Source organism: Vanacampus margaritifer, chromosome 9, assembly GCF_051991255.1.
Source record: "Vanacampus margaritifer isolate UIUO_Vmar chromosome 9, RoL_Vmar_1.0, whole genome shotgun sequence".
NCBI classification, from domain to species: domain Eukaryota; kingdom Metazoa; phylum Chordata; class Actinopteri; order Syngnathiformes; family Syngnathidae; genus Vanacampus; species Vanacampus margaritifer.
This window is the reverse complement of record NC_135440.1, coordinates 8,927,003-8,954,591: the sequence shown is the minus strand read 5'-3', so window position 1 is coordinate 8,954,591 and position 27,589 is coordinate 8,927,003. Positions and strand designations below refer to the sequence as shown.

At 38.2% G+C, this 27,589-nt stretch overlaps 2 protein-coding genes across 4 annotated transcripts in view; one reads left to right on the top strand and one right to left on the bottom strand.

Annotated features, from left to right (window-relative positions):
- Nucleotides 1-9,259, bottom strand: part of oxr1a (oxidation resistance 1a) — a 163,966-nt gene extending 154,707 nt beyond the window's left edge. Inside the window, exon 1 of the mRNA XM_077575837.1 lies at nucleotides 9,097-9,259. The gene's annotated coding sequence lies outside the window, so the exon portion shown is untranslated. The remainder of the gene's footprint in view (nucleotides 1-9,096) is intronic.
- A 5,214-nt stretch (nucleotides 9,260-14,473) lies between these two features.
- LOC144057869 (uncharacterized) overlaps nucleotides 14,474-27,589 on the top strand; it is a 42,216-nt gene continuing 29,100 nt past the window's right edge. For all 3 annotated transcript variants that reach the window (XM_077575847.1, XM_077575848.1, XM_077575846.1), the window contains exons 1-8: nucleotides 14,474-14,538; nucleotides 14,628-14,682; nucleotides 16,965-17,127; nucleotides 17,253-17,324; nucleotides 17,438-17,514; nucleotides 17,988-18,088; nucleotides 21,077-21,193; nucleotides 24,121-24,195. In XM_077575847.1, the coding sequence (XP_077431973.1) occupies nucleotides 14,489-14,538; nucleotides 14,628-14,682; nucleotides 16,965-17,127; nucleotides 17,253-17,324; nucleotides 17,438-17,514; nucleotides 17,988-18,088; nucleotides 21,077-21,193; nucleotides 24,121-24,195 (710 nt within the window). In that variant the 5' untranslated portion in view covers nucleotides 14,474-14,488. The remainder of the gene's footprint in view (nucleotides 14,539-14,627; nucleotides 14,683-16,964; nucleotides 17,128-17,252; nucleotides 17,325-17,437; nucleotides 17,515-17,987; nucleotides 18,089-21,076; nucleotides 21,194-24,120; nucleotides 24,196-27,589) is intronic.

Sequence of the window (27,589 nt, the reverse complement as noted above, 5' to 3'; positions counted from 1 at the left end):
AGTGGGATACACCTTTATACGAGACACATTATGGAAAAGTGACATACTGCTGCCTCACCGACTACGTTTACATGCAGGCAATAACCCTTTTAAAACCCAAATATTGGAAATATAAGGGTTTTGAAAGGCCATGTAAACACGCGCAATAACCCGAATATGCTCTTATTCGGGTTTCTAAAAACCCGATTAAGCGCCTTGGGTTACCCCTTTCATAACCAGAATACTGGTTCATATAAACGCAAACGGAATACCGGAATCAACGGGGCATTGTTTTTCGTTGTGTGCATGCTCACAACCTCTTCTTTGCTTATTTGCACTCGCAAGGAATCTTGGTCTTTGTAGTAACGACTTGTAAGCGCAGCACCGTCCTACACGGGCCTCGCTTAAATACATTGATTTCTCTGCGGCGTTTTCACGTTATATTGTGCCTCTATGGCGAAAATGTCACAGTTTGTGACACGTTAATTATTCATGTGAGACAGACGCGACATCACTCGTAATGCTTAAACAATGTTTATCTCCAGCTTGCAGTGTTCAACAATACACGTCCGTTTAGGAACATTAGATGACACACACATATACTTTATCCAAACGAAATAAGTCTGTGCTTTTGGAGTGTACAGACAAGAACTGCACTAGGAAATCGACTACTTTATTTAGCGTGGTGAGTGACATAAATATAATGTATTTTATTGACCATTTAAAGTTAGAAGCGGAAATGACGTCTATTTCTGCCATGATGGTGTCCGTCCTTCGCTTCCTTACATTGAGTTATTCTAAACACCATGTATACTGGGGTAACTTGCGCATGTAAACATGTTATTCCGATAGTTCCAGAAACCTGAATTCTGACCATAACCCAAATATTGCCTGCATGTAAACATAGTCACTGATGCAGCGTGGAAAAGGCCCACGATGACCCGGTTGGTTAGAGGTGCAAAAATCAAATGATTAAGCAGCAAATAATCAATTATCAAAACTCAAATTGAAACTTGTTTGTTCATTCAATTAATCAATGAATCAACAAAAGAATCCCCATTTTAAACAATTATTAATATAATTGTAAGTTGCAGCGCTATATATACATTTTAGTGCACACCCAAAGCATCTGAGAACAGAGACAGTGGCTTGATTTTTCAGAATTTTGAAGACTCTTTTTTTGTATACTTGTGTGAATTTTTTGTTTGTTTGTTTAATCATTGGCATTTGGCAGGGTTGTTAACCACACTCTTCTCTTTGGTATGTCAAATTTAGGAGGCATTTATTTTGAATTTACAGGGACTTTTGAATATGTATCCATTGGAAAATTCAGTTCTGGTCACATGGGCAGAATAGGAGGCGAGAGGAGGGTTAGGGTTTGTTGTTTTGCTGCAGCAAGGGGGAGGAGACAAGAAGAGGGTCACTGGACTGGGTTCCTGGGGCTTAGCGTGGCAAATCCTCAGTAATCCTTCAACTAGTTCCATGGCTACGTTTACTGTATGTAGGTAAAGCCAATACATAGCAAGCTTGCTTCACAAAACACTGTAAGCTCCAACTGCCACTTTTTCTCCCTTCACATACTTCACCTGTTCAGTATTTAAGAGGACAGCTGAGGATACTTATCCTTCTTAAGTCTATTTTGAGACAACAGGATAACAATGAGAAAGACAAGATAAAGCAGTGAAAATCAGAGAAAGGCGAACAAACCAATCATTCCACTGGGTATTAGTACACAAGGGAAGCCTGGAGGGAATCACTTGATCGTCTGACTATACAATCACAGGCTCCTTTGAATGTGACGCAAAATGTACGAGGGGGGCCCTGTGGCGATCAACATTAGTGATTTACTTCAACACTGTATACATTAAGCATCAACATAGTGTGCTCCGGAATTTCTGCTACATCTTCACTAGCATCCCAACTTAACATGAGCCCTTAAGGCATAATGGAAGGATGCATTTCCTGAAAGCAGTAACATTTATTTACAGCTGGATTCCTGGCATCACATAACAATACAGTACAGGTGGATAAATCATAGCACGACAGCCCGTTTTATGATCTTATTGCAATCTTCTTGATTGAAGACCCTTCCTCTTCCTCGTACGCTTTCAATCTCCAGGGTTTATGATTTCACACATTTGCTAGCATAACAAAAAAATAATAATCTTGGAAAAAAATACCCACTGCCAAAATTGCTGTTTTTTGAAATAGCTGTAAAAGCCTCTTTGTAAAGAACTTGATTTTTGTTTGAACAATGCACACTTACAAACCCAATTCCCAAAAAGTTGGGACATTATACAAATTGTGAATAAAAACTGGATGCAATTATTTGGAAGTGCCAACTTTTAATATTTTATTCAGAAGAGAACACAGAGAACAGGTCAAAAGTTTAAACTGAGAAAATGTATCATTTTAAGGGAAAACTATGTTGATTTGAAATTCCATGGTGTCAACAAATCTCAAAAAAGTTGGGACAAGGCCATTTTCACCACTGTGAGGCATCCCCTCTTCTTCTTACAACAGTCTGCAAACGTCTGGGGATCGAGGAGACATGTTTCTCAAGTTTAAAAATAGGAATGCTGTCCCATTCTTGTCTAACACTCGTCTCTCTAACTGGTCAACTGTCTTGGGCTTTCTTTGTTGCACCTTCCCCTGCCCCAAATGTGCTCTAGAAGTGAAAGAAGTGGACTGCAGGCTGGCAATTTCAATACCCGGATCCTTTTCCTACGCAGCCATGATGTTGTAATTGGTGCTGCATGTGGTCTGGCATTATCGTGTTGAGAAATGCAAGATCTTCTCTGAAAGTGATGATGCCTGGATGGGAGCATATGTTGTTCTCCAATCTGAATATACCTTTCTGCATTGACGATGCCTTTCCAGATGTGGAAGCTGCCCATGCCACACGCACTCATGCAACCCTTATACCATCACATATGCAGGCTTATAAACTGACTTGGGTTGTCCTTGTCCTCTTTAGTAAGTATGAGGAGCGCCCCAGTTTTCCACAAAGAACTGACCACAAAACAGGTTTCCACTTTGCCACACTCCATTTAAAATAACCCCTGGCCCAGAGAAACGCTGTGCATCTTGGTCTGCTTTAAAAATGGCTTCTTCTTTGTACTGTCGACTTTCATCTGGCAACGGCGGCTGGCACGGTGGATTGTGTTCATCCACAATGTTTTCTGGAAGTATTGCTAAGCCCTTTCTGTGATTTCCCTCACAGTAAGCATTCCTGTTTGCGGTGCAGTGCCGTTTAAGGGCCCGAAGATCATGGGTATGATTTTTCGGCCTTGACCCTTACACACAGAGATTGTTCCAGATTCTCTGAATATTTGGATGATCTTATGCACTATAGATGATGATTACTTCAACCTTTTTGCAATTTTTGCTGGTTAACACCTTTCTGATATTTCTCCACTCTCTTTCTGTGCAACATTGGAGGAATTGGTGATTTTCTGTGCAACATTGGAGGAATTGGTGATTCTCTACCCATCTTTGCTTCTGCGAGACACTGCCACTCCGAGAAGCTCTTTTTATACTCCAATCAAGTTGCCAATGGACCTCATTAGTGGTAACTGGTCTTCCAGCTGTTTTTTTTTTATAAGTTAACCTCTTATTGCTACTTGTCCCAACTTTTTTGAGATTTGTCGGCACCATTACATTTACAATCAACATATATTTCCCTTAAAATGATACATTTTCTCAGTTTAAACTTTTGACCTGTCATCTATGTTCTATTCTGAACAAAATGTTGATATCTGGACTTTCTCATAATAGCATTCGATTTTTATTCACAATTTGTATAGTGTCGAGTTTTCTGGAATGAGGTTTGTACTATTGACCTATTGTTTGGGTGGTTTCCCCCACCCGAGGACCACAGACTGAAGCAAATAATGCCTCACTGCTGAACAAAGAAGACCAATTAATGAGGGTTCAATATTCCCATAACATAGAACACTGAACAACTTATAAACCACATAAATCCCTCGGTGACTACTTTTGCACACAACCACTGGTGGACCCTTTGGTAGAGGTCAAACCGCAAGAGTTCAATGTTAAAGTTTGCTTGACATCATTTAAGGGTACGAAATTATGAAAAACTTTCCATCAACACAATTTGAGATCTATTCCCATTTTGAGAATTTATCATCACGCAGTGAAGGGGTTAAGAAGTGAAATTATGTACTTGTTAACAAGAAGATTCTGAGTCTGATAATTATTATTTTTTTCCTTCAACTTGTATTTATAGATCTTGTAATGTGTTTATATCTGTTCAATAAACCAACCAACCAACAATTTACAAACAAGCATCACTGGGTTTACTGTAGATACATGAAAAAAATTAATTAAAAAAATACCAGTTTGCACTGATCACTGGTCACTAAAGAGTTAGCATTTGCTAGCATTTTGCTAGCACTAGTGCTAACCTGTAATAAATTGGACACAAAACTGTGATCCATCACATACATAATAGTGTTGCTGGTTTTCAAGCTTCAAACTGTGGTAACTTGCTATTTATATTATACAAATATTCTGCCATAGCAACATATTAATCATGCTGAGAATGTGGAACACTAATTGGTTTTGGAAAGGAACAGTTGAATAAGTTCTGAAGACGGCAGCATTATTATTTCTTGGTTTGCTTTGTCCACGTCTCGTTGTCGACTACTGACCACGAACTATTGTCACTAAAATGAATATATGATAATGTCAAGTCCTACTAATGCACACTACAACCTGTGAAAATGTATATATAATTGGCACAATATTTTGGATTTTATTGACATTAAATGTGAGCTCCTATGAAGAAAAGCCAATCACCTCAACAAATTGGAAAATTTTGTACCAATCCTTGTAATATTTTTATTTTTACAAGTTAAAGTGGACATGACAAAGGAATGTGCATATTAATTTTGGTGCTGATTGATTTTTGGACATTGCAAGTGATGTTTGTACGCACAATAATTTGGAATGGACAAATTGTGTCCGGTTCCTCCGATGACTCCCACCAAAGAACGGGGGAAGAAAGTTGTGTTTCGGTTTTGTAGGGGTTGGGGTTTTGATTTATTTTGGTGTGTATGTTGTGTTTGTCTTGTGTTCCTGTGTGTTTCCGCTGTCTGATTACGTCCACCTGTGTGTCTTTCCCCTTCCCAGTTTGTTTGACCAATCAGTGCCCTCACCCTATTGTATTTCCCAGGTGTTTCTCATTAGTGTTGGTGTATTTAGTCTGTCTTTGTTCAGTCAGCGTGGGATCATTGTTTATGGCAGGTGTTGACGGCGAAGTCATTAGTCGTGCTCGTGTGGGAGTCTGTGGTTTTCGTCGCATTATGCTAAACCCTTGTCTCAGGAAGTCAGCCACGTTTTAGTATAGTCGTCACGCCTCAGTCTTCTTCGCCTTTACTGTCAAGTCTTCCTCGCCCTCATCACCAAACCTTCCTTCAAGTCTTCCACGGTAAATCCTGTCATCCACGTCAGAGTAAAGTCATCTTTGTCTCAGTCCAGTCGCCCTCGGCACCGTCCAGTCGCCCTCGTCACCTTTCACCAAAACAACAGGGCTAATGTTGTGATGAAACAAGAAAAAGCAAGCGCTAACCTATTTTGGGGTTAGGCTTGAATGTAAAAGAGGGAAAGGAGGTAGATCTGAACAGGGTTAGCAGAGCGGTATGCTCACGGTGCACCTTGGTCTGCCATGCAAGCACCAACGGCCTGCTGAACTGAGCAGAGGTAGGCGGCGGGGAAATGAGCCCAAAATTTTCCAGCTGCGGTAGCCAGCCATTGGACCAGACAAGAAGGCTGCCTGGCCGCCAAGGACTGACTCTCCGACAGCCGCGAAAGCGTGCACATCGCTTAGAAGGAACGTGAGCTTTTGTACAATTCTGACAAAGTGCAGAAAATTATCCAGCCCAGGATATTGTTTTCAGGTTTTGTCATTTCTCTCTGATGTAGTGCTCCTACTAAACATATAAAGCAATAATGATTTAATACTTTCTTATGATTAAAAAGTCTACATCTCGATGCATTGTTGTTTTTTTTAATCTGATCATTGAACTGCTCACATTGAGCCATACAGTTTGAAAGTTCATTTTATTATGTTAAAATTGGTGACATTTTGAAAATGTTGCCATAGCATACAAACAAAAGTGTTTACATACATATTTGGACCAAATTCGGCACCGGACGAAAACAGGCCGGCCAATCAAATTTGTCTATTTGCGTGACGTCTTTGTGAGCAACGTCATTGTTCACTCAGTGTTTTTCCCGCAACAACGGCTTAAGTCATGCACTACTGTCGCTTTTTGACTGGATGTTGGATTTTTATTCCGTCTCCGCAGAAAGAAAGAAAAAAAAAAAGTCGCTTTTCTGACGTCACGTCTGCTCTTCGCTCATTGGTTCATTCCACTGTCTGCTAGCTCAGGTTAGTCCCGCCTCAGAAATGCATACTGATAGGACGGCTGACCAGACTCACTCTCCGGCAAAGCCGCAAGTGAGTCTGGATTTCCAGGCTAACAGGAAGCTGCTTTACTAGACATCACCTAACTGAATTAGTATTTAAAGACCATGTATGCAATAATGTCATCTGTGTGAACATTAGCGAGTAATGCATCAATCAATTGGTAACAGCAAGCTCTCAGTGATGATGGCACAATAAGGGATTAATGAATTCCAGTCAGACCATGCATAATATGATCAGCGAATTTGCCATTGTAGGTCTCCGGTGAGTGTGCATGTGTGCGAAAAGTTATTCTTTCAGTATAGTACTGCATGTTCTCGGACTAATGATGTAAACGTCCTAATGAATTAATATGATAACTCATTACATGTATGTACTGTATGTGTGGACATACATGGACAATGTTGCACACTAACCCTGACTGAACTAATCTAACATGAGAAAGACACACTGAAAGGGCAACAATTCTGTTTCTGATCTCAACTTAGCAACACTGATCATGCAGACTAACTGTGTATTTTAATTAGGACGCACAATAAACAATTAAGTAGACAGTATAGGGGCTTCCTTCTTCTTCCCCCTGTGTACACCTTATGGGTCTATACCTGATTGCATTAAGTAATAGTGTAATAGGTTTAGCAACATACGACTCCACAGCAGGGACTTTTGGGCGGACCCCGATGACTCAGTTCATTAAATCTCCCTTCCTCTGAGCTTTCCAGTTGCTGAGAAGTAAGGGTTCTACTCCCACGTAAACACATGCTCGTCGCTATATGCAGTTAGATAAAAAAAACAGTCACTGATTGTGTAGTGGTACATTTGCCTGACTTTGGTGCAGGCAGCAAGAGTTCAATTCCCACCCAGTGATGGTGTGAGTTTGCATGTGAATGGTTGCCTTTAGAGCTGGGACTTGCACTAAAGATCCGCATTCACTGTCCATTATATTAGCCACCAAATTACTGAATCAACTCGAATGGGTTATTTGATGTACTTCTTGTGTAAAACACGTCATAGTCCAACAACAACAACATTCTAATTAATCAAAATGGTAAAAGAAGTGACTCATATAAATCTATATTACACATGTAAAGGTAAACCTTTTCATTAAAAAGAAAAACGTGTTTTAACCTCCAGAGTTCCACGTCGGACCCTGGCCAAAAGCACACCAAAGGATGTTTTTTCTCTTTGGTCCCATTTTAAATCCATTTGCGTCATATGTCTCAAACTTTGGTCTCCAACAGCCGCAGACATGCATGTTTTAGATGTTTCCTTCCTCCAACACACCTGATTAAAATGATCAGCTCATCAGTAAGCTCTGAAGGAGCCTGATAAAGATTCTGAAATGTTCAAAATTTCTGTCTGACAAGAAAAATGGTTTAAGAGTAACGTAGGAAGCCGGTTTAAGAGGGTCTAGCAAGTGTCTTTGCTACGTTTTGTAACAATGAAGGAAGCCTGCGTCATTCAGTGAGTTACGGGCTTAATGCTTCAAGCTATTATAGTCATTTGTAACAGTGTTACATGCCACTAAATCGCTAACGTTTGCGAATCTACCAAATGTTGTCTTGTCTTCTCATCAAGGTCGCAATTTCGCTTTGTCGCAAAGAAATTTTTTAACATGTTCAAAATTGAACGCGACCTTGAACGAACCCAGACGAACACTGACGAGAAAACAACATTTGCTAGCTTTGCAAACGTTAGCCCATCAGTGAGATACGGCAATATTTTATATGACTAGGGATGTGAATAGTTTGAAAAAAATAAACATAAATAAATCAGTGACAATGGAATTAAAAGGAAATTTTGGTGCGATTATTATTATTATTATTATTATTATCATCATCATCATTTTACTGACACTCTATACGAGTTGCCCAGTCTTTCCTTTCACAACACTGAATTTTGATATTATTCTGTTACATAACACAATAGCTATATTTACTCTTTTCCCTCCTCTTAACCCCTAACCCTCTCGTTTTAAGGAAAATTACATTATAAATATTTATATATACCTGTACATATTTTTGTTTTTATTTTTTTCATAATTATTTTAAAATTTTGCGAACACCCTACCATACATGGTATAGAAATGTCAACTATAATAAACAGAAGGAGATGATGAAAGATGTTGCTAAATTTTGAGAAGTGTGTCCATCTTTTTTTCTTTCTTCTTTTGTGACAGTCAAAATATGCATTTGGACCCATTGACCCATTTTTTTGTGCACTGTACTAAGGATACAAAGATAACAGGAAAGTTACCAATTATTTGGTTTTTAGATGCACTTTATTTTAGGCAAATAATACCGTGAATACATGTTACATTAAGTACTAATAAGGGCTAACAGGAAGAGTACTTTTTTCTTTTCTTTTGTATTTAACTGTACACCCTAATCTCTTGTTCGTCATAAAAGTACATTATAATAGAAAGGCAGCAATAAAGAAACTAAGTTTCCCCTTTGAAAGTAGTGTAACTCAATTTTACCGGGGTACATCAGCGCATCATCTTCCAGTTATTTACAATCATTCGTGCTGTGCACCGGCCGGCTGCACGGAAACACAACACTTTACAAACATGAAATCTTTATAAGGAAACTGGTGATGACAACACAAGCCAGGGAGCCGTATGGGAGACAGCGAATAGCGGCGGTGGAGAGGAGTATTGTACTTACTTTCAAAGCGACGAGAAACGACCATGGAGGAAACATCATCGGCGTTCAAAATTATGTTTACATCATTCACGAAACATATAAGGAATGTACACAACATAAACACTGTCAGACATGCGGAGTCATTTGACCTTCTACCAACAGAAAGTACCACCGGTGAGACGGGGGATGGGGGAGGAGCGGACTATACCAAAACAGAGCATCATGGCAAGCAAGGGGGGAGGTTGTCATCCCGGTACTGTGCTGATGAATATTACATGTGCAGTGCAGGTAATAATAATAATAATAATAATATTAATAATAATAATAATAATAATAATAATAATAATAATAATAATAATAATAATAATAATAATTAATAATAATATAAAAATAAACGCCGTAGTTGTATATTTATTAAATAAAAAATAATTCTAATGTCTACTCTTGTCGATTTTACAAAAAAAATTGTTTAAATGGAATAAGTGCTTGCCCATGGGGGCCATGCTTATAATACAATTTAAAAAATATTATAATAATATTATAATAACAATTACATTAATTGCTATTAACCGTGGTGTGCACATGAAAGTTACATTTTAAAGGGCCGAGTAGTGAGCACATCCTTCTCACAGGTCCGAGCTCCGGTCTTCTGGTGTGGCCTTTGCATGTTGTCCCTGTGCTTGCTGGCCAAAAACATGCATGTTAGCTTCACTGAGAATTTTAAATAGTACTTATAGGCGCGAGCGCTAATGGTTGTTTGTCTAGAGGTGGCCTGCATTTAGCTGGCGACCAGTGCAGGTTATACACCACCTATCGGCCAAAGTCAGCCGGGATTGGCTCCAGCTCACCTCTGACCCTATAGAAAGGATGTGAGGTAGACCTATAGGAAATGGATGGATACTGTAGTACTAGTTTACTACTTACTTCACACATACCAATGCACATACAGTAAACCAAAAATGTGTGAAAATGTGTTGCTCAAGCATTGAGCATGCAGCGCAAAGGTAAAGAGTACAGCAACAAGGTGCATTACATACAACTATTTCAGCAGTAGATATTCACCTCTTTTTATTTGTTGTTGGTCATTAAAATCGACATCAATTGACAACCAACCTTGATATTACCATCCATCCATTTTGTACCGTTTATCCTGTTTGGGGTCGCTGTGAGCTTGAACGTTTTCCACTCAACCGTGTGGGCAAAAGGCAGACTGCACCGTGGATTGGTCGCCAGTCAATCATCGGGCATATAAAGACAGAAACCATTCCAACACACAATTACAAACAATTAACTGTCTCCAAATAACTTAAATTTGAATGTGTTTGTCTGTAGGACTAAGATGAAGAACAAGAATGAACCTGTGCATCTTCCGACATAAATCATGGTGGCAGATTATTTTGATCCCATAAAGTCACTCAGTATTGGCTTGTGAAAATTATAAAACAAATGAATGATTTTATCAGATGTATAAACTCTTCATAAATGAAATGCAAAAATGTCATAATGTACTATAACTTCTGATGGTATGGACACAATTGCTGCAAACGTTTAATAATGGTGCGGCAAGATCACCCCCAATTTACCCTGAGATGTTGAATTGGGATGATCTCTGGAGATGACAAAGCCTGCAGCGATGGTTTGCATTATTTTCATTGTTTACTTTAGTGGTACATCCTGTTGCTCAACCCCCAAGCCCTGCAGATGTGGGTAGCTTCGGGAACTGCTTCCATGTATACTGCCAAACAAATCCTGTGAATGAGATGCTGCTGTGAACCCCGATAGGACAAGGCAAAATTTGCAGCAACAACATTTACATACTTATTTGAAATGAGTCACTAATTGAATACTTTTTAAAAGTCAAACACCCGTTACTGTTCACACATTTAGTATGTCTAATTAAAAAAACTGTACTCTCCCTTTTTTTTTTGCAACATAACTGTAACTCAGCATATACACACATTTAAAATTAACCATGTTAATTGCACCAGGTTAAAATCCATCCATTTTCTTAACCACTTTTTCCTCACAAGGGTCACGGGTGGCGCTGGAGCCTATCCCAGCTGGCTTCGGGTAGTAGGCGGGGTACACCCTGAACTGGTTGCCAGCCAATCACAGGGCACACAGAGACGAACCACCATGCTCACAATCACACCTATGGACAGTTTAGAGTGTTCAATTAACCTGCCATGCATGTTTTTGGAATGTGGGAGGAAACCGGAGTACCCGGAGAAAACCCACACAAGCACGGGGAGAACATGCAAACTCCACCCAGGAAGGCCGAAGCCCAGACTCGATCTCACATCCTTTGCACTGGGAGGCGGACGTGCTAACCAGTCAGCCACCGTGCCGCCACCAGGACAAAATTACTAATAAAACTTTGAATAATGTTAAATGTTCGGCTTTGAGTGAATACAACCTCATAAACAACTAAATTGCAAAAATACATATAGTTTTTACATTACTCATCTTGAGTTTATATCGGTGTATGTACCGCTAAGTATCCATGGCAAGAGATGCCCAAGGCTAGAAAATATACGTCTGGTCACATTGAAAATAATAGGACTTCATGCCCACTGAATTGCAAACTAGATTTTGTAAGTATAAATGAGGACTTGTTAGTGTATTGATTGATGGTGCACTTCAGCAGTGTGGGGCTAAAATCAATGAGCACAGCCATGGAGCCTGAAGGCTGTGGGTTAAAGGGTTAAAGTCTGCAATACCCTTTTCAAACAACCCTGGGCTCCACGTAAATGGAGAAACAAAAAATGGGTACCCAAGAAAATATTAATTTTATATATCATTTTATTAACAATATACATCATTATTATTATTATTATTATTCGTTCTGAATATTTGAACATATTTGAGGATGTTAGCATTTCAGCATCAAAATCTCAATCATTCTCAAACCCAAATCAACTCTCATCCGGCTAACCTACTCCAAGTGATAATATAGGCAAACAGGAAATAGCTAGACAAAAAATGGGTCACAAGAGAAACAGTATAGCATGTGAAAAATATTTAAACAATGCATTACAATTTTCTCCTGTATTTGTTTTGTTTTACAAACTGTCTCACTATATAATGAATGCTCACAAGAGGTGCCCTATAACCAAGGATGACACATGTTGTGTAAGACTTTACTGAATGTCAGGACTGGAGGGGGAGAAGCAGCACCTTAAAAATGACTGCTGCCTCCAGACATGGCACAAATGGCAAAGATGGTGTCAAGGTGACCTGGCACTAAACACATGCCTGTTATGCAGTGTGTGTTCCATATGTGAGCATGTTAGCCTGAAGAAAGATGAACTGTTCTATTATTTATGAGAAATAATTAATTAGAATACCAAAGTGTACAAAGCATGAAATGCCAAGAACATCGTCTTCTTTTGTGTTTGTGCTAAGGGACATGTAGAATCATGTTTATTCAAGAAAATTAATAACTATGTTACTGTTATCTTATCAATGGCTGAAACTGGCAACCAAGAAAATAACATTGAAAGGAGAAGTCAACCCCAAAATATTATTTTTTATAATATCATATGTAATTTCACAAGTCTAAATATGGCATTCAGATTCATATCACATTTGTGGAATTTGAATTAAGCAGCAAAATCCACGACTTTTATACATCACAGGGAGCGGTCATTTTGCCACTTGCTGCCAACTGCAAATTACATCACAGCTGCTCAGGGCTCAGGTACCGACCAATCATGGCTCACTTGTTTTATGAATTTGGTCATTTGATGTTTGCAAGCTGAGTTGACTTCCCCTTGAAGGGATTATACAGCAAAATAATATTGTCATATCAAAAATAAAATCTGTGTTTACCTTGTTTAAGTTCAAAAATTGGAATGAGCGGACTGGGACTTCACAAAGTCCCCTAAAAAGGAATTGTCCTGAGCTGGGAGAAGACATTCGTCTGATTATACCATCGTATCTGATTCCTAAATATGTGAAGTTGGATTTAATTTAAACCAAAAAGAGACCCTTCATCAAACACATTTATCACCCTAGGTATACAAAATCCACTAACATACACATCAGTTTCCAGCCTGATGGTTTGTTAATGCCTGACATTCATAATTTCTGTCCAGCGGCAGCCTACCTTTTTAATGGCTAAAATGAATTCACAGTCACAGTTTCAGTTACCAGTCACCTGCTAAACGGCTAAAGATTCTGTTTTGCCTAGATACAAATTAACTGGAAAAATTCATAATATTCTGTCTTTGTTCTTGCATTGGTAAATAGTAAAATGATGTGTGCAATCACTTGACTCATACGTACTAAACGTTTCCTAAAACATTAATCTATTATGAAAAAAGTTTTTTTTTTTAATGCCCTCTATTGTCTTCCTAGTTTCCAAATGTGCAAACTGATTACAAAATTCCTAGTTTCCAAATGTGCAAACTGATTACAAAATGGTTCACTGACAATTTCAAAGACTCACATTATAATTAACACTAATACACTACTGTATGTGATATCTATGTGAGTAAAGCAGAATATCACCCAAACAACACTATTTGGTGCATCACACATGTAAGAATGCATAAAAGGGTGTGATTTGGAGAGACTTATTTCTTGGAACAGCTGTCTTGGCCACTATAAATGCATGAGGAGAGTTTTATTGGATGCTTTGAGACAAGCCAACATGGGGTGGCAGTAGCTCATGTGTAAACGACGTGGGCTCTAGTCTGCAGCCAGAGGGCAACCGATCAAGTCCTGACAAATGTAAAAATGACAACTTGGGGAGATGCTAGCTTGCTTCCTGGCTACTTTTGAGGTGCCCTTGAGCAAGGCTCTGTCACCATTACCCCAGCTCAAAAGAGTAGCACCCTTTATGCACTATTTTTTTTTTTTTATTAATTATTATATTTTTTAATCTCTCCTTGCATTGCATGCCTGCTGTGTAATCTAGCTAAGTGTGGTGCATAACACAAAAATATACAGTAGGTTGATTTTGAGTGGTTGCAATGAGTGTATATGTTAAGACTCATGGCTAAATCCTTGCAAAGAACGAGAGCTATTCAAGTTGATGGTATTTTTTTTACATGAGTTTGTGGAATATAGCGACCCCCGCAGGCCAAAATCCCAAAGTGTGTACTGTACTCCTGTTTCCCAGAGCTTCACCAAGGCAGAGAACAGCGTGAAGCTAAGACCTAAGACTGAATAACTAGTATACTACTACTACTACTACTACTACTACAGTACTACTACTACTGCTCCTAAAATGTTATTCATCATGGATTTAATTTTCTGCTTGGCACAGGAAATAAATTAAACATTGTCATAATATTTTGGAGTGTTGCAAATAGTTAGAAGAAATCACGGTATCGTTACTCGTTAATTTGATATAGAGCGTTTTTAAGTACAGCAGAATGTTTTTGTATATTGTCAGCAAGGCGGTGGCATGGCTTTTTGTCCTTCGCCGGCTTCTGTACAACAACCAGGAAACGACAGGTTCATTGAAAACCACTGTTTTGATGTTCAGCTCATTTTCTCCACTCAGTGCAAACTCTTTATTTCTGTTATATTACTATTATTTACAGAACTTTATTCAAAATGAAGAAAAGACCCGATGCTAAACCTGGTGCTGCTAAAAAGGTAATGAAACGTTGACTCTCCAATTAGCCAAACTATATGCCACGCATGGACACTTCACACATCTTTGAAGGCACCATTGGAACAACAATGCTGCCATGATGCAAGCAAAAGCCTTTTCAGGAACGTTCCTGCTTATTTCAGCAGGACAATTCATGTGCTAGAACAATGTGGCGTCGTAGTAAACGAGTACAAGAACATGACCTGTCTTCCATTGAAAATGTGTGGCGCATAATGTCGAGCAATTAAAGTTGTTCATCATGCAAGAATGGGATAGAATTCCACCTAATAAACTTCAACATTTAATCCCCACCGTTCCTAAATGTTTATTGAGCGTTGTTAAAAAGAAAGGTGATGTAACACAGTGATAAATATGCCCCTGAATTTTTGGGACATGTTGCAAATATCAAATTCAAAATGAGTAAATATTTTCCCAAACACAATAAAATTTATCAATTATATAGCATTAACTTTCTTTGTAGTACAGTAAATTCATATAGGTTGAAAAGGATTTGGCACATTGGTGTAATGTGTTTTCATTTGCATTTTACAATGTATCAATCAACAACTTGATAATCACACAACTAGATATTTGACGAATTACCATTTTGATTATCTGCGTCCTATTGTATTCTGGGGATGGGAATTAATAAGCTTCGGCTTCATCCCGTCAGCCCTTTTTCTTTTCGGGTGTAATTGTATGTGATAATTGAATGTTGTAAATTGTCTCAATGATTGTCCGAAAGGAAAAAATAACAAATAAACAATGTCCCAACTTGTGTTTGGGGTTTGCATGTACATAGAATTTGTTTATATTTGCAAATCATATAAACACTACTTGTACTTAAAGTGCAACTCATCCGCAAGTTGGTAGATGCCACGGACTTCCGACTTCCGGGTTTTACACATCAGCGCCGTTTCCGGCCACTGCTGGCTGCGTTCTAACACCCCTGCGCCCCCCAACCGGCAGGGCATCTCAGTTCTCTGAAATGCTTCGCACAACTGAGACAGACACACTAAACACTCACACCTGTCGACAGGAACACGCAACCGAGGGGTACAAGGGCAGAAGTGCAAGCACTAGGGCTGTCGCGATATCAATTAATTGCACGATAATAAAAAATTAGCTGGATAAGTTTGCCGGACGCGATAATTCTCAGCCATGAACCTGAGTGTTTATTTACATACATCTCATCAATATTTGCAGTGGTTTTCGTTGCTTCTCAGTTACTGGGTAAAGCGTTTCATCTTGCCACGCACTCTTGGAGGCGGTCCGTGCCAAAGTAGTTACCCCCGAAAAAACTTGTATCCCATGCCGCATGTTTTTCAATAAATGCATAAAGAAGACGCGTGTGTTTTTGAGTTTTAGAAACAAGGTTTTGTAACAATAAAAATAATATTTATCACCGATAAACAAAAGAAAAGCAAGAACACGCTTGCATCCTGCAATGGACTAGAGTTGCGTTCAATGACTCCGCACGCAGTAGGAAATGTCAGCATACGTAAAAAAAGCTCAAACGACTGATGAATGTTAACCAAACTGGCTATGACGTGATGGCAACTGCTCATGTGTGGGAATTCTTTGGATTTTTTTAATTATATCATTATCATTATATTAGTTGAAAAATTATATGAAAATCGCAATATTATCGTTTATCGCAATAATTTCTGGGGCAATTTATCGACAAGCAAAATTTCTTATCATGACAGGCCTAGCAAGCACTGGAACGCGGCCCACACGTCGCAAACAGCAACCGCAAACAGCGCTGATGTGTGAAAGTCGGAAGTCCCGCCTCCTCTGTGGCATATACCCTGCACTATGATCTAAATAATTTCCACACTACCACAAGCTATTCTAAATAAACTAACCAAATGCTATGCTTGTAAATAACTAACTCAAAATTGATATCAAGTTGTTCGCAACTCCAACTCGCTAAGGAGGCGCGTATGAGACTGAGCCGGAGGGTGGCATAGCGGCTACGTCAGCCTCACAGAAGTGACGTAGGTACTACGCGCTCATCCAAAGAGACATCCCAGGGTTTATTTAACCTGAAGATCACGCCACATAGATATTTTTGCCCCAAATTCAAGCTTTCAACAAACATGCACTAAAATGTCAGCATAATGACCAGGCCACGTAGACAGCATTAATTGACACCCATTTATATAGTTTTATAAGCAAAAAAAAGAAAAGAAAAGAAAAGTTGATTACGTGTTGATTTTCTCTTTAATTCGTTTTAACCTGTTATTCAACACTGAAACTGTTAAACCCTTCTAAAATTTAGGAAGCAGAAGATGGACAACGAAGCAAAGCTGAAGTTAAAGGTCAACTTGCTCACAGCTCTGTGCTTATAAACATTGGAAAGTGTTTGCTTTTAATCATCATCATCCCTCCATTCCTCAACTATGCTTCGCTGCAACGAGAAGGACAGATGCTGCTGCCAAAAGGTTTTCAATTTAAAATCCTCATTACAAGTTTGCTTTAAGTACAAACCATTATATTGAAATTCAACAATCAAATCTCTCAGTAATAAACTGTACTGTAGTTTCATCTTTTTTTATTTCTTATCTAGATGGCCAGATTGTAGATGTGGGCTTGGGTCAAAGGATGCATCTCTTGTGTAAAGGACAGGGGAGACCAGTTGGTAATCTGTCATGTTTTTGTTTTTTAAATTAACAATAATAATCACCATTTTATAGCATATCTGTCTGTATGTTGCTGCCTTGTACCATCAGGCTAACTAATCCATGTTTTTAGTTGTACTAGATGCACCAACTGGCATGTCCTCAGACATTTGGATCTATGTCCAAGAGAGCGTTGCCCCATTAACAAAGGTGAGGAATTAATACACTAAAATTATATCAATTGTATTTTCTTATATTAGGCATGTTCATTCCAACTGAGGTCTGTGAATAAATAATTCTCTCACTTTGAGAGTGTGTTTACTTATTGTCGAAAAACCTGTTTTTCAGATGATTTTTGTTTTTTCTTCAAAAATATTATTTGTTGTTGAATTGGATAGCAAAGTTATGATAGCATTGAATAAATACACTGTGACAATGGATATTTCTGTAGAAGGAGCTACTATTTCTAAGGGCATGTTTTTTTCCTCCTTTTTCTGTCGGGCCTCATAGAGATGGTCCATGCTGTGACGCTGCCATATCGTTTCTGCTCTAAAAAGCTCATTGCAGCACAGTTAAGGCTGACAGGCTGCCCAATGTTATATGTCTGAAATATGATCAAAGTTAGTTCACAGGCTTGCTTGGTAGAATCTGATGACCTAATATCTTCTTTGTACACTTTGCAGGTTTGTACCTATGACCGAATGGGGTTAGGATTTAGCAAGCGTCTGATGCAGAATGAAACCACAGGAACTGAGAAGGTTTGGGGAATTTCCACAACTGGACGGTGTGTATCTAAACTCTCCATTGTAAATAATTTAAATCTATCAATATTTAAATTATATCTGCATAAGAAGATGGTTTATGTGCACAGTGTTTGTATTAAGCAAAGCTTTAGTCACTTTTTATTGGGTCAGGGCCAAGCTATTATATATTAAGCGGGCACAAAATGTCTCGGTAGAAGGCTTTTTAATTCTTGGGTCTTGTAATAATTTAATATACAGTGTTAATAAAAGCTTTTATTTTTAAAGAAGGTTTGATTTATTCAAAAATAAATCCTGTGCAAAATGTTCAGATAACAATATTATACTAATTTTAAATCATTTTTAATGTAAGCTTACCCTTAATAGTTTGGGCAAAAAAAGAAGATATTCATAGCTTGTGCATAACTTGCTTAAATGCCACAATTAAGTGGTTAGTAACTATTGTAAACAAGTCTGGTAAACCACCCATCCAGCATTCTGCCATATGTTAAATTACAATTCAAAAGAACATTTGGATCATATAACAACTTAAGAACAACAGCTTTTAATAATCAGCTCCAACTTTGTTTGAATCAAATTAAAGGGGCATGATATAAGTTTGAGTTTTAAAATAACCGTATTTTTCACCCACACGTTTTAAAAATTGTAAAATGGACCCTTTGTTCATTTTACATCATTAAGGTGCCACAATGATTGTTACCCCTATTTTCCTGTATAGTCAAATAATGATGATGGTGTCGGGTACGAAACTTAAGATTTCTACCTGAGCGTGACGTCCGCGGTCAGAAGGCGGAATTGTTGGGAGTATGTTGACGAAAGCGTGGAAAAAGACAAGTGTGCACTACAGGGGATATAAAAGTGTGTCAAAATAATAATAAAACAAGACTGGAGTGCAACCTCCGTCTCCCGGTGGCTCATTTTGTTTGACCATCTTTGGCAACATGCAACGGGAGTTGTCACTGGAGGCGACTCCAACCCTAGAGGGAAAAATCTCCCTTGCATCCCCCGACCACAGTCAGGATACTGAGCAGGAAAGGATAACACCAGTCTAGTGTGACAAAAAGGGTAAAACTGAAGTCTGACAAGCGTCGTGGGAGGACGTGAATCAATATTGGAGCAGCGTTAATATTGAAGTAGGTGGAAAGACCTAAGAGGATGAAACGGGACCAACAGCTTGCTCTCTTCTTGCTAAAAAGACCTCGTCACGAAAATGCGATTGGGTCTATTTATGATGAGCATTGGCAAAGCGCAATAAAACTACCACTAACTAACGTTCAAATCTGCAAAAACTTAGAAACTTAAATCATGCCCCTTTAAACTCTTAAATTCCTTCCCTCGATTTCACTATTTAGCAAATTTTCAAATCGTTAATTTTTAAAATGACAAATTAATCAAATTAAGTTGATTTATTGCCCAAGCATACCTCTGTAGTTGAAAACTGCTTACCTTCACTAGAATCCGGTGTTGTATTGTGGCGAAAGATAGAATCCTGGTTGGTTATTGCGCCTTTTAGTGCTGTAAATCTTTGATGAAGCGTAAGGAAGCTGCATGCTAAACATGCGATACCATAGCACATTAGTTGCCATAACTACAACTACTTCTTCTCCTTTTCTCCTATCTCCTCTTCCATTTCTTCTTCTACTTACTTGGCTGGCAATTTTTTTTGGGTGCAATAATGCAACTAGGGGTGCACCGATCACAATTTTCTGGCCGATCTCCGATCTTTGAAAAAGTCTGACCTGCCAATCCCGATTTTTCCAATCTCGATTTTTTTTTTTTATAACAAGCAGCATACACCTTCAGCATTCCAATCTTATTTTATTGGAAAACATTGAACAATATCTGTGAAATAATACAAACTAACCGACCTAACCGACCTTTAATTTTAATATATAAGTCTCAGGACCAACCAAATTATGAAAACAATTGTGCCTTATAGTCTGAAAATTACGGTACATGTTCAAGTATAAGTGACTAATGAAGAGTTTGGACTGTGTAGGTAGGAGTGACTGATATGACACCTCTAGCATTTTCCTATCTAATGCCGTTTGGAGTGAGGTACTAAATCTTGTGGTCTTTGCCATCAGACTTCATTTGTTGATCTTTAAATCTGTCTATGGATTGAGCAACGAACAGTAGTCAGCACTTATTTGTCCCACCAAACAATCCATTTCAGATGCAAGCAATCCATTTTCCAGGATTCAATATGCCAAGGGGTTTGATGACATACTGCCAGAACCGATGAATAAGTGATTCTTGTGAAATCTGACACCAAATGGGACACAGTGAGCTTGATAGATTAGTGTATTGTACCTAGAACAGAGGTAAACTACCTGAGACAAGATACTGCATCTCATATACATGTAATAATTATGTTCCTTGTCTTGATGTGTTTGTTTATTTGGTAACTTAATAATACAAGAATATTAAATACAACATGAAATTTAACTGCTGATTTTACTTTTTGTTTAGTTTATTATTATTCGGATGTAATATGGGGTGTTTTTTAATCTTTCCTCACAAACTACTTATTCAACTTGCACTCTGAAGTGGTATTGATATATTTAAACCTGTTAAAAGAATTATTCAGTGAAATTATATGATCCTTTTTCATCTTTCCATTTACCGCTGTCAGTGGGAATGTTCACATTTGTAAAACATCTACTTTTCAGGAAAACTGAACCTAACTCCCCAACCCCTCCCAGTCTTTAACACATAGCAAAAGCTATGAGTAATCTTTACTCCATGTACAGCACCAATGGTTGTCTTCAAGTGCTCTATGAATAAAGTTGAGTTGAGTGAAATAAATCAATAAAAATATTCAGTCTACATGGGGAGGGACTAATAGTATTGATTTGTGATAAAGGTTTCCACCTATCCATCCATCCATTATCTAACAGTGATGAAATGCATACTGTATATGTAAGGTATTGTCTGCATTAATAAATCAACCTCCTCGACCTAACTAAGACATCCCTTATACTAACTGTATGAGTTTTGTTGTCTTCCAGGATGGTGGATGATCTACACCGTCTGTTGCTGGGTGCTGGGATCGCCATGCCTTTGATATTGGTTGGTTCGGAGATTGGCGCACTCAACAGCAGGTTCTACAGTCACATAAATGATGTGTAAGTTTCAAGAAAGAAAGTATTTGGGTGTAGGTGAATGCTTTAATGACATGTCATATTGCAAAACTATTGTTAAGTAAATTATAATATTGGTCCATTTACAGTATCTTGTGAAACACTTTGCCTAATTTCAGGCTTCAAACATAAATATATCTAATTGGATTTTTGGTGTGTGAAGAATAACACCAAATGAGACACAATTGTAAAGTGGAACAAAATTGATATAATTTATATTTTTTAACACACAAAAACTAGGAAGTGCGAAAATATTCAAGCTGACTACTAATTTTGTAGACGTACCTTTTGCTGGTATTTTGGGGTATGTGTCCATCAGTTTTGCACAATTAGAGACTGAACATTTTTCCTATGCAAAACAGCTCAGGTGGTGGAGAGTGTTTATGAACAGCGGTGTTTAGATCTTTCTACAGATTCCCAATTGGATTCTGGTTTGGACTTTGACTTGGCCATTCTAACACTTGGAGACGTTTATTACTTTTGAACCATTCCAATTGTAGATTTTGCATTATGTTTAGGATCATTGTATTGTTGGAAGACAAATCTCCATCCCAGTCTTAGGTATTTTGCAGACTCCAATAGGTTGTCTTCAAAAATTGCCCTGTTTTTAGCTCCATCCATCTTGCCATGAACTCTATCATTTCTGTCCCTGCTGAAGAAAAGCAGCCACAGATCATGATGCTGCCATCACCATATTTGACTGTATAATTTTCCACACAGGGGCATGTAACGTGGATTTTTTTTTTCCCGTAAAAAAATCAATTCACCATTTTAAAATCTACTTGAGTCATGTTTGTCTGATATTTATGTTCGTTTGATGACCATAAACATTAAAGTGGGGGAAACTATTACCCCCCCCCCCCCCCAAAAAAAAAAAAGAATTTTAATTAAACAGGAGCAAATACTTTTAATGGCACTGTAGGTTGTGAACAGATGCAATGGTGACAGTTAACCTGGTGATTTACATGTACAGAAAAGCGCTCCTACATTTAGAATCAAAATGTTTTAAGACACAATAGCAACAAAGGTCTAATTTGTACTTAAAACATCACCACTCATAACATAACTTGACAAATGTATAACGAAGCACACGTGCAAAAAGCAGGGCAAGGAATCATGAACAAGCTTCACATTCTGATTTGAATAAATAGCAAATAAAAAAAGGTTATATAAAACTTATCATATATTTCAAATCAGAATATGTAATCAAATCTTTAAATTGGTAAATTATGGTATGAAGTGCTTCTCAATCTCACTCTTGCGTAGCCACCTAAGTGACAACGCAGTGATTAATGTGACAAGAAGCTGGTACTCGGGTTGAAAGATTTAGTGTTTACTCAGGGCTGGTATTGCTGCCGTCGAGGGAGAAAATTAAGTAGTGGTGAGGTGACACCTTTCCAAATGGAATTATCACCCAGCACCACATATATGTGTGGTCATGAGACAATTTGGACTGAAACATACAATTCCACATAGAGACACCTTGGGTGACAAAGTTTACTCCATGCTAATTACAATATTACCTTGAAAGGTTAAGAGAACAAGGATCGTCAATGATTCTGACCTCATCAAAAATGATTAATACAATTTGATACTACAGTTAACTGGTCTTTTCCAGATTTTAAAATACATTTCACCTTGACTTCAAAAAGCTTCTAAAGTTTAGGTGCAAAGTTGGGTGTGGGTGTGTCCCCCAAAATGATGGTCACATGGGGGTTGTTGACAAAATCCCTAGAGGCAAACTCAGCAATGTTGTTTTTGCAGTGCAGTGTAGTGACAAGTGCCTCTACATTGGCGAGAACAAGCTACAAAAATTCATGGCAAACATAGGAGGCCAGCCTCCTGGGGTCCAGAGTCTGTGGTTCATTTGCATCTTAAAGAGAGAGGGCATTTCGTTGTGGACATGAATGGCAAAATAAGGGACACAGTATACTGGTACCAGTATCTGCTGAGGATGTACATCTGTACTCAAACTCTAACTTAAATATTCTGATACCACGATATATAACACTTCCACAGCATAACATATACTTTACGGTTACTTTTAGATCACAGGAACAATATTTTTGTTTTTGTTTGAGAAATTTAGATTAACCATCTTATTGTTTTTCTGTGAGTGTGGTCTGTACAGTTAGCAGGCATTACAATTAGCAAATGGCTGAAGCTAGCTGGCTACAAGATGCCTCTGCTACCCATGTATGATTAAAGCGAACTCCGACAGAAGATTATTGCGCTGGAAACTAAAGTGCAAAGACTAGAGGTATATGGACTGTGTGGGATTGAAACTCATCGTAATGGACGAGCATGCTAACACGCGGCTAATTAACACCAACAAGGCTGCTGAGAAACATGAGTTTTTCAGGTGCCTGGAGGATTTGGATCAGGCAGAACCCAGCACCCAGAGACAGGTCTGTGATGCGACGGGCTGGCCAATACAAACAACCACAGAGAAAGTATTTCAAACGCCACTGTGGACCTTTACATCCAGCATCTTCACGAAAGCTCTACGACAGCATTTTACAGTTCATCATGCCAATAACCAGAAACTTTGCACGACCATTGCAAAGGAATGGAACAACATTCTGTAGGCCACAATCAAGAAGCTGATCAACTCTATGTGAAGGAGATGTATTGGACTGTGTGGTTACATCATGACGAGTTTTCTGACCCATTGACCTCCCTGATAGAATAATACTGCATTTTTAGAGATCTCTTTCGTTGTGGGCAGCCTAAGGGAGGTAAAGTGGGAGCAAAAAACGTGTTGTGTTTATATATATTTTTTCATGTAACTAGGGGAACTCTGCACCTGAGATTTAGAATTAAAGTCGAAACATCCAGTTTCAACTTTTGCCATGACCTGATTGACTGAGAATTGACACAGATACCTATATGTGTCCCCTATTTGTTGTCAGGCAAGTGACAGACCTGGTGTTGATTAATCCTATCCCGGAGGACATTTTTGAAGAGGAGCTGTGGACGGACTACTGGTGAGTTTATATAGTATACCACGTAAATGTAAATTTGTAACATATTGTGGTACAACATCGAGAGGTTAAAGAGAAAACTATGAAGGGTTGTGGGAAAAGCGATTTTATATGAAGATTGAGAAAAGAAGAAGAGGCAAAATGGGGGGAGGAGCTCAAGGTCACTCAGCAGTTTTGAAGGGCAGAAAGGAGTAGATAAAAAGTGAGAGGCAGGGTTGAACAGAAGAAAAAAAGAGCTATATCAAGAAAGAGGATTAGGAGCTAGGGTAGCTAGCTTTTCTTGAATCAAGTTCCACACTCTTCCTTTATTGGCCTTTGTGGTGAGAATAGTTGATTATCTTTCCTGGGCGGGCATCATTAGCTTGATTAAATGGAGACAAAATAAAGTAATTTGCTGGTCTCAATCTTTTAGCGTGAAACAGATGAGTGAAGAGCGAGAGTTGTGATGTGGTTAAGACTATTAATGCATCATAAAACTACTTAAATCCTGCATGTGAATATTACTGTACTTCATGTCAATTGGCTTGTCTTGGTTGTCATTGTCACATATTTATCTCATTAAGCAGTTACTGTCATATACGGCAGTGGCTTTTGTTATTAATAGCGCTGAGCTGTAGATGTTTTTTTTTTTTAAATAAATGTTATGCAAAATTGTTTAATAATATTGGAAGGATCTTTACAGGTGCAGTGTATCGTTCCATTTAATCTTATGTAATGTGCATCCTCTCATTCATTTAGCCACAAACCTTACAATGTCAATTAAATACAGTTAATAACATGTTGCAGACTATTCAGGTTGAAAAAATATTTATTGGTTAAAAATAACAAGAACAAAAGGTGGTTGCGTAAGGATATATATTGCTTCCTTTTACTTATGGTATGGCTCTCAATGTTAATCACACACATGATCATTGTGAAAATCAGTTTGCAGAGGTGGGCAATTTACAAACAAAAACACCCCAGACAAAGCAGGCCTAGACAAAAATGATGGCACCCCTAACGTAATAGTCTGTTACATATCTCTTTGAGGAAATCACTGCTATCAAACGATTTTTGCCCCCGTCAACAGGTATTATGGCCCATTCATGGTGAGAAAACTGCTTCAGTTGTTGCAGGTCTAAAGGGTATTTTTTCCAGTTGACTTCTTCCTTTCACAGAAGTTCAGAGAGATTTATATCAGGCCTCATTCAAACCCTAATTCCAATGAAGTTGGGATGTTATAATTGGTGATTTACAAATCCTTTAAATTAAATGCTCTACAAAGACAAAATACTTAATGTTCAAATTGATCAACTTTATTAGGGCCAGAGCAGCTACCGCTGCAACAAAAAATCCCAAACTTCTCATGCAGCTTAATAGCCACGGCCTGAAAACATCTATATGATAATATTTGGTTATATATGTAGCACCACCTAGTGGTGACAATAAATGTTATACTTTACATTTTCATCTATTGTGCCGAGCACGTTTGAGGGATCCAGTTGAAATTTTGTTAGAAAAGCCTTAAGATGTTATGTTACGAACTTATATTTATTCGTGCTGATAGCACCACTTACTGGCAATTTTTTTTAATTAAAAAAAAAATTCTTCAACTTTTTTCTCCAACCAGGTTAACTGGATCTACCTCATACTTGCTCACAAGAGTGTTTAGGCCTTCATGATGTCCTAACATGAAGTTTGTGAGTTTTCGCGAATCCTTGTGGGCGTAGCACGTTACTGTTTGCCAAGAAAACAACGCCAAATTTGAGGGCCTAAACATACACAGAGACTCATGAAACTTGGCACACACATCTGGCCTGGCAAAATCAGCAATATTTTATCATCGACTTTTACAAAAATTACTCACTGTCACCCCCTAAAAATTTTTAACGAAGCAGCCCCGGATGTACGTTTAAGCAAGATCTACAAAATAATTTTGTTATTTGAGGGAGCCCAAGACCTATAAAAAAGTCTCTTGGACCCATATGCTTAGTTGAACAGGAAGTGAGCTACGAATTTTTTAATGTACGATTTTTGCCAATTTTATGAACATTTACAGGGGGCATACTCTTTCCCATTTCTTCTACACTTTTGATACAATTGACTTCAATCTTGGTCTGGACCATGTCAAGACCTGGACCATTAACAGGGGTAAATAATCTCGAGTTTTCTAAATACTATATGACGTGGTCGGGGCATCATATTTTGTGCTTCATATTTCCATCGCTATGAAAGACAAAATACGTAATAACTCCCCGATAGATGCTCCAAAAAATCCCAAACTTCACTTGTATGTTTATAGTCATGACCTGAAGGTATCTCTATGACAATATTCAGTTATAAATATAGCGCCATCTAGCCCTTGGGTCGATTTTTTTTATGACATATAAGGTATATTGTCCAAAATTTGGATACTCTTTGTAAGTGTGATAACTAAGTCATTTATTTATTTATTTTTTTTTTACTTTCCACCACTCAAAATGTTCACTGACTTCAGAACAATCCATACATATGTACTTTCATTTATTTATTTTTGATGCCTTCTATGGACAATACAAGCAATAAAGTAAGAGTAAAAATAACTATGATATATATAAATAGGACGCTGATTTTTGAGGGTCTTATCGTTGACCAAAAAACTTTACACACTCATCACACCTGGCAACAAAATTATTCTATATGTTATTATGCCATTTTCAACGAAATTCTGCTTCCAATGTGCCACTACCCCAACGTGCCAGTACCCCAACCTGCAAGTAACCCAAAGTGACCCGGGCTGCAAGGGCCCTTTATAGCTGCCTGCAGCTCTAGTTTTATTTTTCGTGTGTGCAAATACTCACTTATTTTGAATTTTATGCTGCGGCATGGTCATATTTACCACAGTGTTACATCACCATTCCTTTAACAAAAGTCAACAAGCGTGTGGGAACTGAGGATGTTTGAGGTGGAATTATTTACCTTTCTTGCATGGCATGAAACCTCAGTTGCTCAACAGTCCAAGGTCTCCGTTGTAGTATTTTGCGTTTCAAAAATGAATAAATCTAAATAAATAAATAAAGGATTTGTGTCACTGTTCCAGTATACGTTTGGAGCGGAGTATACCTCACCAGCAGTTTTGTGCCTTGTGTGCAGATTATGCATGACCCAAGTCGGATAAATAAATATCCCTGCAAATGGCTTATTTACATGTGACTAAAAGTGGAGCAGTACCATTTATAAGCTGTATGTGTCCAATTATGTTTTGATTAACGTGCATTCATCGACATGAATAGTACATGATGGTCCTGCCAGAATCCAATTACTGTAGAGAGGCAATGTTTGAAGGAAATAAAGCAAAGACTTTATTTACTCAGACGTTTCATCATTATTGTCCGATTTGCACGGTGGAGTAAAAATAGAAACAAGAGTGGGATAAGCA